This window comes from Mollisia scopiformis (assembly GCF_001500285.1).
Source record: "Mollisia scopiformis unplaced genomic scaffold LY89scaffold_26, whole genome shotgun sequence".
Classification (NCBI taxonomy): domain Eukaryota; kingdom Fungi; phylum Ascomycota; class Leotiomycetes; order Helotiales; family Mollisiaceae; genus Mollisia; species Mollisia scopiformis.
Window position 1 is genome coordinate 957,005 of NW_017263606.1, and position 12,298 is coordinate 969,302.

A 12,298-nucleotide genomic window follows, 5' to 3' on the forward strand; every position below is an offset into this window, starting at 1 on the left:
ACATTCTATAGTGGAGGCTATACTTGTTTAAGGTTGGAAAGGCTACAATTGCAAAACACTAAGCTCGCTAGCTCTTAGACGGGCAGACAGTGGAATATCGCGGGGTAGAGTTGCAAATGTCACAGATCTCCGACTTAGTGGTTTCCGAATATCAACAAGCCCATGCCTTGCTCTATAATAAGCTCTTGTTCTAAGCAAAGGACCTAATACCAATAGAATCGTGGAAGCTAAAGGACGATCTGGATCTAAACGGCATTAGGGAGGATATTGAGGACGAGCTAGATCTGGTTGCCTTAGCGGAACTAAGCAATCACATATACTATACATTTAATCATGCATATGCTGGAACAACGACGCTTACTATAAATACTTTGTTGCACCGGAATTACCGAGCATCCGAGAGCTAGCGTACTTTCTTCCGGTTCGACTATATTCTCTAGGGAAAGAGGCCGCGAGGTGCTTTAGAGACGCTATCCTTGCGAATGCTTGATGCTTCCAAACGTAGTCAAATGCGTAAGAGAAGTGCTTATACTAAGGCTAACTTGCTAGCCGTTGCTCGGAAACTATACAATGCACCGGACCTGCAATTCCGGGTCCCTGGTCAGCGGAATGGCGTGCTTGCCATTATGGGGCCTTAGCCAGCCGAGCAAGTGGTTCTGGTAATAGGAACCGGCTCCGGTAAGACTTTGGTCGTCATGATTGGAGCTGCAATTGCAGATGCTGGGACTACAATCCTCGTTTTGCCAATGGTTGCTCTACGGGGTGATATACTGAGACGCTTTCACAAAGTAGGCATCCGGCCGCTAATCTAGTCCGTCGATTATAAACGGTTAGCGTCACTAGTCATTGTGTTAGCTAAAGCTGCGTGTACTTAGGGCTTTTTAGAGTATTGCCACCTCTTGGTCAGCCGGCAGCAGCTCGATCGTATTATGATTGACGAGAGTCATCTCACGATTACGGCTAGCGACTACCGGCCTTGCATGGCCTAGCTCGGCTGGTACGTCCGGCAGGTGAGGACGCAGACGGTCTGGCTAACGGCCACGCTCCCTCTTGTTATACAAAAAAAGTTTACTAAACATAATAAACTTATAAAGCCTAGAATCATCCGAGAGTCGACTAATCGATCGAATATTAAGTACATAGTTAGCTTCGAGACCGGGCCTAGCATTCTAATCGAAAGAGCTGCCTATTTAGTCCAAGCGTGCTAGCCTAGGCAAGCGATCTTCAACCACGCGCGAGACAAGATTATTATCTATTGCCGGACCCGGGAAAAGGTGGCCCAGCTAGCTAAGATCTTATAGTGCCCTACGTACACGTCTAAGTCAGGAACTAAGAAGGAGAAGGCTACTATTATTAGTCGTTAGCTTAGTAATAGAGACTAGCCGGTGATCGTAGCTACGTCTGCTCTTAGGATCGGGTTCGACTACCCCTACGTCCGTTGGGTGATTCATATCGATACGCCTAACAAAGCTACGGCCTTTTCTCAAAAATCTGGCAAAGCTGGCCGAGATAGTAGCAAGGCCTCGTCCATTGTGCTACTCAACGCCACGTGGAAACCGCGGCTCGAGCAAGGCCTGTCCCCAGATGAGGAGGCTATACAGCTTTACTTGGCCCAGCAGTATTGCTCCCGCGGCGTCCTAAGCTAGTTCTTAGACGACTAGCCGCACTAGCGGTGGTGTATGCCAGGGGAGGAAGTATGCCAGGTCTATCGAAAGCCTCACCAAGAAAGCCGGCCCCTCGATTTAAAGTTTAGATTAATAGTGCCAAAGCAAGTAACTTTTACCGGCCCTACGGAAGTACTACAGCAAAATTATATCCAAGACCAAGTACTCGACCGCTATAAGCAAGATCTAGAAGCGGTAGCTAACACATGCCTCTCTTATCGGATGCAAGGCCGTCGATTTAATCACGCCTCTTATAATTGCTCCCGCCGCTTCGACTAGATCCGTGCCAAGGACGAGGCTTACCAAGCACGCAAGAGCGAGGACAAGGAGTGGATTCAGCGATACGTAGCCTACTAAAAGTGTTACTAACCGCAGGGTATCTGCCGCGTCGCCGACTTAGACCACAAGGAGACTAAATGCCGCTTCCCAGATCTAGTGATACTACTCTACTACGGGGTCTACCTATCCAAGCTAACAAAATGAAGTTAAGTCAAATGCATTTGATTTCCCATACAACCGTTTAGCGTGGAATTACCGAGTAAGCCAACTTCATTTAGCCAACTTCATTTATTAGGGTTACGTCCAAATAAGCTCGGATGCGGCTCAAATTCGAGTATGAGTTGGCCCGGGCATATGCGACACTAACCCCGTCAAATGCATTACCCAAAGCCCGTCGTAGAGTTATTTATCAAGAGTTAGATTTAGCAAATTGATTTTTGATGGGGGAAAGCAAGTGCATAGGCCAAGTAAGCAAAATCCCTAGGTTTGAGCATAAGTAGGCATAAAATCATAAAAGTATAAAATCGGAAATTAAAGCTAGCTATTACACGCATGGGTTCAGAGCATGGATTTGGACGCGTAAGACAACGCGTAGAAAAGGCAAGCAAAGTTAGAATAGATAGAAATATATATTTGATTCATTTGATTAGCATTTATTATTATAGAACCGTTTGTGTATTTGCTAGAACATAAGGTAGTAGTGTGTATTAAATGCAAGCATGCTATGTTACCTAGCAACGTCGACACCCATTTAAGGGACGAAAACACGCATAACATGCCCAAGGAAAGTAGAGGATTAGTAGTCCAGGAGATCCAGAAAATTCAAGGCTTGATAACAAGCAAGGCAGATTTGAATAGGTTAGTTTTCCCCCCGGTAGGCAACCCCCCCATTCCAGTATTACAGGAGCCCAGGACAAATGGCAAGAAGTGTCAGTTGCCTAGCAAAGCCGGAAAGCCATGCTAATATATCAGTTGCCACCGACAAATGATCCAAGAGCATTGCCGTCAAGTACATCAATAGGAGAACCCGCAGAAGAAAGGCCGGCCAGAGACAAGGAGAGAAGTGCAAGTGCCGTAGCGGACCGGCGTCTATTACCAGCATTTTTTCATCCGTGGACCGGAAGCCCAGTTTTTTGAGGTTCAAGCAGTAGAATCTAGTCTAGCAACCCCGTCCGGAGACATTGATTTGGAGGCCGCAAAGACAAAGTTGAAGCAAGCCATGCAGCAAGCAGAAGAGGACATACGGCGTTAGATCACCGAACCGGAAGCAGCCCGGGAGCCAAATCCATGGTTACGTCGAGTAGGGTGGGTTAAGCATTCAGAAGGGTTTGACCGGACGGAATTACAGGCATTAGTTGCACCCGTGAAGGACGACGAGCTAGAGTTAGAAGTGTTATGCCGGGCGTTTGATTAGTTAATTCAAGACGCACAATACTATTGTATTCGACCGGTGGTTGGGTTAGAGGCATTGTTTGAGGCGAACCGGAAGGAGGTAGACAAGGACGTCCGGATGCCGTTTGATAGTTGGATAGATATTACCACCATTATGCGATATACAGAGGTTTACAAGCAGTTATTACGTTATATATTCCGGTCCAAAGACATTGAGCCCGAGAAGCGGCCGGCGTACGAGTTGACGGAACGACAGCAGATGTGCATTAAGGACGTGTAGACGAGCATTAAGGAATTTGTGTGGTAGAAGGAGGAGCAGGGGGGAGCTTTAGGAAGCGGGGCGGACGAGGGAGAGTCGGACGAAGAGATTGAGTGGATAGGCCGGATTTAAAGGCAGATTTTACGGTTGTGGATAGCATTATTAAACTAGCCATTGCAGGACGACGAGTACAAGAGCGTGTTAATTAGTGGACTAGCCGTTTTGGGGATGCGGGAGGACGACGGGTAGTTAGATGCCGAGGATTATACGCCCAAATATTCGGCCGTGATCAAGTTGGCCCGGTTGATAGTAGTCTAAGAGGCGTATAAGTGGCGTTGAGAAGCCATTGAGCAGTATGAGAGCTGTGGTTTGAGCGCGAAGCAAGCCAGGGAGAAAGCATCAAGCCATTACGTTTTAACACGGGGCTTAGTCAGCGCGTTTATGACCATGGCCCACGGTAGCCAAGATCCCAAGCCCATGCAGTGGTTATACCGTAGTCGGTCGTACGGCTTCAAGATCCGGTACACTATCATAGCCGAGGGGAAGATCTAGTGGATTAGGGATAACGTTTTATATGCCAATATGCGGTTTAGCATAAGCTAGTTCCGGGGTATAATTCATAGGTTGGTTGGAGAGGCACGAGAGGAGTTGTTTGAGAAGTTGATGGTAGTAAGGATAAGTGCAGACCGAGAAGTGGATATGAAGCAAGTGCCACCGATCCACTGGGATAAAATAGTAGATTAGCCATTAGAAACCAGAGTTGGGTGGTCGTTTTTGGACGATGAGCGGAACTAGTTTGCAATATGTAAGCAGTGGTGGTTATATGAGCGGATGTATAAAGAGGAGCAGTTGAGAGAGCAGTTTATGGACGCGGTAAGGAAGTTGAAGAGGGAAGCTGTAGCCGCATTTCAGCGTTACGTGGAGCGGTTCCAGGAGTTATTGTGGGGTTTGATGCATTTATGTAGTGGGCAGCCAGCTAGAGCACCGGAGTTATTAGGAATGCGGTAGAAGAATACAGCGTACGGTGGCGTACGGAACATTTTCATTAAGGAGGGTTTAGTTGCGTTTGTAGCCACGTACTATAAGGGGTATCGGAGCAGTGGAAACATTAAGATCGTGCACCGGTATTTGCCACGAGAGGTGGGGGAGTTATTAGTGTATTATTTGTGGTTAGTTTTACCATTTTGGGAGAAGTTGTAGTTCTAGATGACAAGGAAGTCGAGCAGCAGTCAGTTTTTGTGGGGAGATAGTCAGAAGAAGGAACATCGGCAGTGGACGGGACCGAGACGGAAGTAGCCCATGCTCGTGGAAAGGGACGATGTTCTAGAAGAGAGGCGAGGAGAGCTAGAAGTATAAGATAGGAATGAGAGCAGGCAACAGGCAAGGTTAGTATCCTAGCGTCAGGCACGTGTATAGACGTCCGAACGAGCCCGGAAGATTTTAAAGGAAGCTACTATAAGATGGATGGGTGTAGATAAGTTGAATATTAGTGGATATCGACAGATTGCTATTGCCATATCCCGGAGGTATTGTCGAGAAGACCGATTTGAGGAAGAGAAGAGCAAGTTAGAGGAGAGTGAGGGTTGGGACGAGGATAATGCCGATGGAGACGATCTATAGGATTTGTAGGCCGGTCACAGGACCTATATTGCAGGCATGATTTACGCCAGGGAGTTGATGGAAAGTGATAATTCTATTATTAGCCGCCGTGAGAAGTTCCGACGAGTCAGCCACGTATAGCATTGTTTTTTGGGGTTTCCGTCAGCACATTAAGGTATTAGTATGAGCGGGAGAGCCAAGAGAAAGCGGCAGGTATATAAAGAAGAGATGCAAGACGCGCAGTTAACCCGGTGGAAGCGATTGCGAGGAGTCGACATCTATACCGAGTTAGAGAAGATGTTAGGGAGTGAGGCCCGGTTCCGTGGGTTGTAAGAGCCCGTATTACAAGCTATTATAAAGCACTAGAGCCCCATTGTGGCTGTAATGGGAACCGGGGTTGGGAAGACGTTATTGTTTTAGTTGCCGGCCAAGAGCATAAGTTTCGGAACAACGGTAGTCATTAGCCCATTGGTTTCATTGCAGGACCATATAGTAGAGAGATGTCAGCAAGCCGGCATTTCGTGCGTTAAGTGGGATCCCCGACAGTGCCATTCCCCTAGCCAGATTGTCATCATCACGCTAGAGTCAGCAGTCAGCAAGACGTTTGGGACGTTTTTAGACCGGTTACAAGGATTGCATTTATTAGAGCGGTTCGTGTTTAACGAGTATTATACGCCATTAGATAGCACGGCCGAGTTCCGGCCCAAGATGCGGCAATTAGGCGAGTTGATGGAAAGGGAGGTGCAGATAGTGTATTTGACGGCAACGTTACCACCTTATGCCGAGCTAGAGTTTATGAATATTATGAGGATCAAGGCCGACGATGTTTACATATTCCGGTCCCCAACTAGCCGTCCCAACATTGCGTATTCTATAGTTGAGTATGAGGAGGATGAATTTGGGAGAAGGGACATTATAGCCGCTTGTAGGTTGGTGGAGCAGAAGTTGGAAGAATACGCCGCCCTAGCGAAGATTATTATATACAGCAGCAGCATTATCACTACACAAGAGGTGAGTAGTGCATTAGGTTACCATGCATATTACCGAGACGTAGGTGATACAGCCGTTAAAGATGAGATCCGGAAGGCGTGGGAGAGTGCGGATAGACGGGTTGTAGTTACTACTAATGCATTTAGATTAGGCATCGACCGGCCGGATGTTCGTGTTGTGGTTTATATTGGGCCGATTTACTAGATGCGGAATTATAGTCAGGAGAGTGGTCGAGCTGAGCGGGATGGGAAGAGGAGTGAAGCGATTGTTTTAATGCCCGTTGGAAGACAAGAGGTATTGTAAAAGGCACACGAGCAAGCATGGCGACGGCCAGTTAAGTTTCACATTTCTACCTCTAGAAATTCGACTTATTATGGCGAACTATGCGGCTCCCGAAGCGAAATGACCCTGGATCAGGGGGGGATGCACGGACCAGTCCACCATGATAAGTTCACCATAATATGTGCTGCCCAGCGCCGGTCGATGACCTCTGTTTTTGGCCTCGTCGTCTTCCGCGACGGCTTAGGGTAGGGCGGCCTACGGACGGACTATGAGCGACGGGTTTCTCTACAAGCCGGAGTGGCAGGTGCTGCTCTGCACCCAGTGCGGGTTCTGTTTACGCCCCGGACGCAGCGTCTGGCTTCGACACCTCAGGCAGAAGCCGCACTGCCTGCGAGGTGCACCGTTGAAGGCTCTCGTCGAGCTCTTTGCAACCTACGGCCTGCTGGTCCCGGAGCAGGTAGCCGTACCGACCCAAGTAGTGGCTGGCCTACGGCTCCAGGATGGCTTCCAGTGCCTGACGTGCTCGGCGGGCCTCACACAGAGCCTCCAGACCATCCAGCTACACGTGTCCAAGGCGCACCAGCAGAAGCCTGCATTACATCAGAAGAGCCCCCTCTGGCGGAGGTACAAGCTACAGACCTTCTTCGCCGAAAAGCAGTACATCCGGTATTTTGTGGCGGATGACGCCAAAGGAGCCGCAGACGCCGGCACAAAGAGCTTAGATCCAAGGGAGGCAGACTTCTTCAAACAGCTTAGCGAGGACGTAGCGGTTGTAGAGGAGGATGCTAAAGCAGAAGCCAACGTCGTTTATGGCTTCGGTAGCCATAAATCTGCTGTGGTGCCGTGGCTTCGACGGACGGGCATCGAGGAGCACACGCGGGGCTTGAAGAAGGACGAGATGCACGCCTCGTTTGCGGTGCCAAAGACTGCCGAGAGCGAGCCCGAGTTGTTTTTAATGCTGGAAATCATGGACGAGATCTTTACAGAGGCACACAGCTGGTGCTTCGACGGTCCCGACTGCATGCTGACCTGGCCACGGCAGCTAGCGCTGAGCCGCTTCCACACTGCTGCTGCCTCAGGGCAGAAACTACGCGCGTTCGACCCCAAGAAGGAGCCTAATACGCTTAAGACCAACTTTGGCTACTGGAAGCAGTTTTTGACTTATTGCTACTAGGTGGCCTACCGCGGTAGCCACTTTACTACGGCAGACGACGACTAGCGGACCCCTGAAAGCAGCATCCAGCTCACGGGTGCCCAGGAAAAGGCGTGGGAAGCGGCCTTCCAAAGTGCTGTCGAGCAGGACCGGCCTGCGCTAAGAGATGCTATATCCGTCCTCTTAATGGCGCTGATCTGCCACGAATTTGGAGGCAATCGGTACAGCTCCCTACTGCTTAGCTTCTGTGCTATGCTCAGCATTAAGCTGTATACTAAGATGTGGAAAGAGCTGGGCAACTATAACAGCTGCTTGTCTGGTGTGATCTGAGTTGTACAGCTGATCATCTTTCACGCTAGCGCCTGTTTAGAGAAGGCGGAGCTAGGTGATACGCTCGAGCGCATTAAGCAGTATTGCGGGCGGTTCTTGAAGCAGAACACCGAGACTCCCATGGGCGAGATCCTCGGCTGGCGCTTACTGCTGTTTACTGTCTCAAAGGAGGTCGTTGGGCCGCACCAAGCATAGTGGGATGTGGACGAGAAGGTCCTGACCTATCGGGACGTTGATTTGCATATGGATTACGTGCCGCGGCTCTTACTCTCCGACTTCTAGCAGGCCCAGCACCTACTCTACAACGAGCTAATGTTCGGGGCCCAGAACCTCCCGCGGATGCGTACTTGGGCTTTAAAGGACAACTTGGACGCCGATGCCTTTGGCTGGTTCTTTGGCCAGCACCGGGAGAACGTTGAGCTGGTAAAGCCGCTAGCGAGGTCTTTGCTAACCGTTATCTAAGACTCGAAGCCGTTGCGGGACTCGTTTCTGGATGCCACTGCGGATGGCGCTAAGGTCTGGCGAGGGAAGGCGATTGAGTAGTATGAGGCTGTGGCTAACGAGTTCCTAAAAAGGCTCTTAGTCTTAATCCACATGGGTTCTAGCTAGCCTCTGCGCGAGAGTAAACTATTCTCCGTCACCTAGCGTAACACCCAGCGGCGGCAAAACGTCTACCTTAAGCACGGGCTAGTTATACTACACACTACATACCACAAAGGTTAGCAGCAGACGGGTAAGTTTAAGGATAATATCCGGTTCTTGCCTGCATCCGTTGGAGACCTCTTGCTCGACTACTTGGTGGTTGTCATCCCGCTCCGCTAGGTCTTCCTTCGCTAGTCTGCCCTACATACCATTATCTCTCCGTACTTATGGTGGTAAGACGGGAAGGTCTGGGCTAACAACCGGCTTATGCGGTGTATAGAGCAGGCGTGTAGTCGGGCTAGCATCCCCAGGCTACACATAGCCAACTAGCGGTAGATAACAGTTAATATCATTAAAACTAAGTTTGTAGCTAACGTTGGGTGCTTTAAGGTTGACGATGGAGCTAACGACGAGGATGCCGAAGAGATTAAGGCTAACATTCGGGTTATGACCAAGCAGTAGAACTATAGTACGCGGACTGTTAATCGGGTATATGCAAACCAATATAATGCTAACTTTGGGAATGTATGGGATAGCCTTATCCGCCGGAATCTGCGTGCTTCAACTCTATAGAAGGACTTGTGGGGGCTTAACTAGCTGCTTGGACCTACTAGGAAGAGGAAGCGGGATGGTGAAGATATTAGTAGTCCGCAAATGCTTAAGAAGATCGCTATAGGGGTCTACCGGCCACGGAAGAAGTAGTTAGCTATAGCTCTACTAAAGAGCGCTAGAAAGCTATACTAGGATAATACGCTACAATGGAGGTTAGTAGCCTAGGAACGGGCTATAACTACTATTATATTATAGACTAAGCAGGTGGTGGTTATTATAGCTACTAGCGAGGGGAAGAGCCTGCTATTCATACTGCCCTACATCCTCCCTGATGCTAGGGTGATGATCTTAGTCTTGCCCCTTATGTCTCTGCGAGGGGACCTCCTCCGCTAAGTCCGAGAGTTGGGGATCGATCACTTGGTGTGGGCGCCTGGCGAGCAGTAAGATGCACCCTTGGTGTTTATTACAGTTAAAGCAGTATGTACGGAATAGTTTCGGACTTATGCCTATAAGCTCGCGGCTACACAAGACCTCGGCCGCATTGTGTTTAACGAGGCTCACTTAACCATCACAGCGTCCGACTATCGCCAGGCTATAGTTGACCTCGCCTTAATCCACAACGTTCGTACGCAGTTTGTTTACTTAACAGCCACTCTACCACCGACAATATAAGCTACGTTTGAAGAGCAAAATAACCTAGTGAATCCCAAAGTGATCCGGGTATCGACGAACCGGTGAAATCTGTTCTATTTGGTGCAGCGGGCCACTAGGCTAGGGAGTTTGCTTAAAGAAGGCGCGCGGAGGGCTAGGGATGCTTAGCAAGCGAGTGGGCTACTTGACCAGACTCGAAACAAGATTATCCTCTACGTCCGAACGAGGGACGAGGCTAAGGAGCTGGCTGAGCTACTGAGCTGCCTAGTCTACACTACTAAAGTCGGTACAGCTAAGGAGAAGGAAGAGCTACTAAGAACGTGGCTTACTACCCCTGAGCAGCCGTATATTATAGTAACATTAGCTCTGAGTGCAGGCTTCGACTATGCACACGTCCGGCTCGTAATACACATCAACGAGCTAGATTCCTTTGTCGACTTTGCATAGGAGTCTAGGCGGGCTGGATAGGATGGGAAGGAGGCCTACTCAGTTGTGCTCTTACCCCCTCGATGGGTGTTATAAGTGGCTAATGCTATAGAGGCTGAGAAGGGGGTGCTCCACCGCTACTTGCAAGGCTAAGAGTGCCGCCGGACCTGCCTAAGCGCATACCTTAACCTTGAGTCCCAGCTCCGGCAGTGCGTTACAGGCGAAGACGTCGTTTGTGATGTATGCAGCAGCGGTCTAGTCGAGACGGCCTTACCAGCGCCTCTTATTACAACGCCACACACTAAGAGTGCAATCATCCAGCAGAAGCGGCGCGCAGCTTACCTCGAGCTTAGCCGGTACTAAGAAGACCTGCTCGCTGTCCAAGGGACGTGCCTGCTCTGTCGAGGGCTTAACGAGCCATAGGACCACGCGTTTGCTACGTGCCACCGACGGTTCGACTTCTTCTAGGCCCGTGACCGGGTGAAGAGGCAATGCGAGGGAGCTTGGATTGCAGCATTCCAGGCGTGCTACTAGTGCTACAACCCGCAGTCCAAGGGTATATGCGCCCGCTGTGCTTGGCCGGAACCCCCGCTAGGCCCGAAGAAGGGAGTGGGGTTGCACGGACCACCGCGCGCGCCCCCCGCGAGGAAGCTAAGACGCGTCAGACCTGGGACGCGTCTTGGTATTCTCTATTTCAACTTGCTCGATGTGCTCGAATTCGAATCGGATACCTGCTAAAAGATAACATAAACCACCTTTAAGCCGTCTGTCTTTCCAACCCCCGCAAAAGCCTTAGAACCCTCCCTTTATTACAATAATATAATGGATCTTCTCTCTTTCAATCCAACTTACAACGTCTTGATCTGTACGAGCTGCAGATATGCGATTTACTCTACAGCGGTTGCTTCTCACTTGTACGACCATCACAAGGCTGCTATCCCACTCGGTAAAGTCCAGGAATACGCTCGTCTCTTCACCCCGGACTCTCTACTCCCTCCCCGAGAAGTGAAGCAGCTCCACGTGCCCACTCACACGCCCCCAATCCCCCACCTGCGGATCTACGACAACGCTTACTGCTGCAAGCTGTGCCCTCTTAATCAGCCGTACGTGATCCGAGACCAACGGCTTCTACTCAGCCATCTGAGGGAGGCCCATCAATGGAGTAAAAGTAAAGGCTTTGCAGACCGCCCATCCACATCGTCCCTTCCACTCAGCACTGCTGCTTACTCTCCTGTCGTTTGCCAGACCTTTCACACAAAGGGCTACACCCGCTACTTCCTCGTTAATAGCGGTAAGCCTATCGGCTCTGATCTGGCACCGGCACCGGCACCGGCTCAACTTGCGGACGCCCTGGAGAGACCACCCCTCGGCCTCCGAGAACAGGTAGAGCAGACTCTGGCTCAAAAGCTCCAAGCGCCTAAGCCCAACATCACCTCGCGCCATAAGACTAAGGTCTCTCCATAGCTTGACTTAACGCAATGGGAGCGGTACTTTCGGGGCCATAACTTGGGTCGTGTTGCACGGCTCCTTGATCTCCCATCGCCTCATCCCCTATTCGACCCCGATTAGCCAGATAATTACCTCGTTCTCGTACTTGAATCCTTTGACCGTCTTATCGAGCAAGCCCGCGAATCCCTCCGGACTGACCGGATCAACATCTTCGATCAGCAGCGTGTTAGTAGCTTCCTCACCCGCAAGACCACCAACTTCTCATTAGTGCACAAGCTTTAAGAAGGCACTTACACTACATACAAGAAAGTGTAGAAGCAACTGCTAAGCTTCGTTTATCGGCGCGTCTGGCGGAACCAAGGCCCTGAGCTCTCTTATCGTCTTACCGATGCTCAGGTGACAGCCCTCGATCGAGTGATGCAAGCTGCGGCCGAGCTTGCACAGGAACAGCAAAGCACTAGTCTAGTGGCAGCACAGCTCCGGCAAAATCTCAATTATGCTACGATCCAATTGTGCATCTCGTTATTAGACCATGCTTTATTCGACACAGTTTACGACAGCATTATCGTCGTTTTTATGGCGGTTCTTGGATTATCGGCGGATCAGAATGCCACATTTAGCGATTCTCTA

At 50.0% G+C, this 12,298-nt stretch overlaps 5 protein-coding genes across 5 annotated transcripts; 4 read left to right on the forward strand and 1 right to left on the reverse strand.

The window, feature by feature from the left end:
- Positions 1-2,613: 2,613 nt before the first annotated feature.
- LY89DRAFT_596389 (uncharacterized protein) lies at positions 2,614-2,907 on the forward strand (the record flags this gene model as incomplete). Its single annotated transcript, XM_018209920.1, has 1 exon — positions 2,614-2,907. A coding segment is annotated over one exon (294 nt), but the record flags the coding sequence as incomplete, so codon positions are not given.
- Positions 2,908-5,613: 2,706 nt separating this feature from the next.
- LY89DRAFT_596276 (uncharacterized protein) lies at positions 5,614-6,387 on the forward strand (the record flags this gene model as incomplete). Its single annotated transcript, XM_018209910.1, has 1 exon — positions 5,614-6,387. A coding segment is annotated over one exon (774 nt), but the record flags the coding sequence as incomplete, so codon positions are not given.
- Positions 6,388-6,633: 246 nt separating this feature from the next.
- LY89DRAFT_689775 (uncharacterized protein) lies at positions 6,634-7,063 on the forward strand (the record flags this gene model as incomplete). Its single annotated transcript, XM_018215968.1, has 1 exon — positions 6,634-7,063. A coding segment is annotated over exon 1 (240 nt), but the record flags the coding sequence as incomplete, so codon positions are not given.
- Positions 7,000-7,898, forward strand: LY89DRAFT_689776 (uncharacterized protein; the record flags this gene model as incomplete). The annotated part of the gene is made up of 1 exon (XM_018215969.1): positions 7,000-7,898. A coding segment is annotated over exon 1 (246 nt), but the record flags the coding sequence as incomplete, so codon positions are not given.
- Positions 7,899-8,473: 575 nt separating this feature from the next.
- LY89DRAFT_689778 (uncharacterized protein) lies at positions 8,474-9,271 on the reverse strand (the record flags this gene model as incomplete). The annotated part of the gene is made up of 1 exon (XM_018215970.1): positions 8,474-9,271. A coding segment is annotated over one exon (156 nt), but the record flags the coding sequence as incomplete, so codon positions are not given.
- Positions 9,272-12,298: the final 3,027 nt, after the last annotated feature.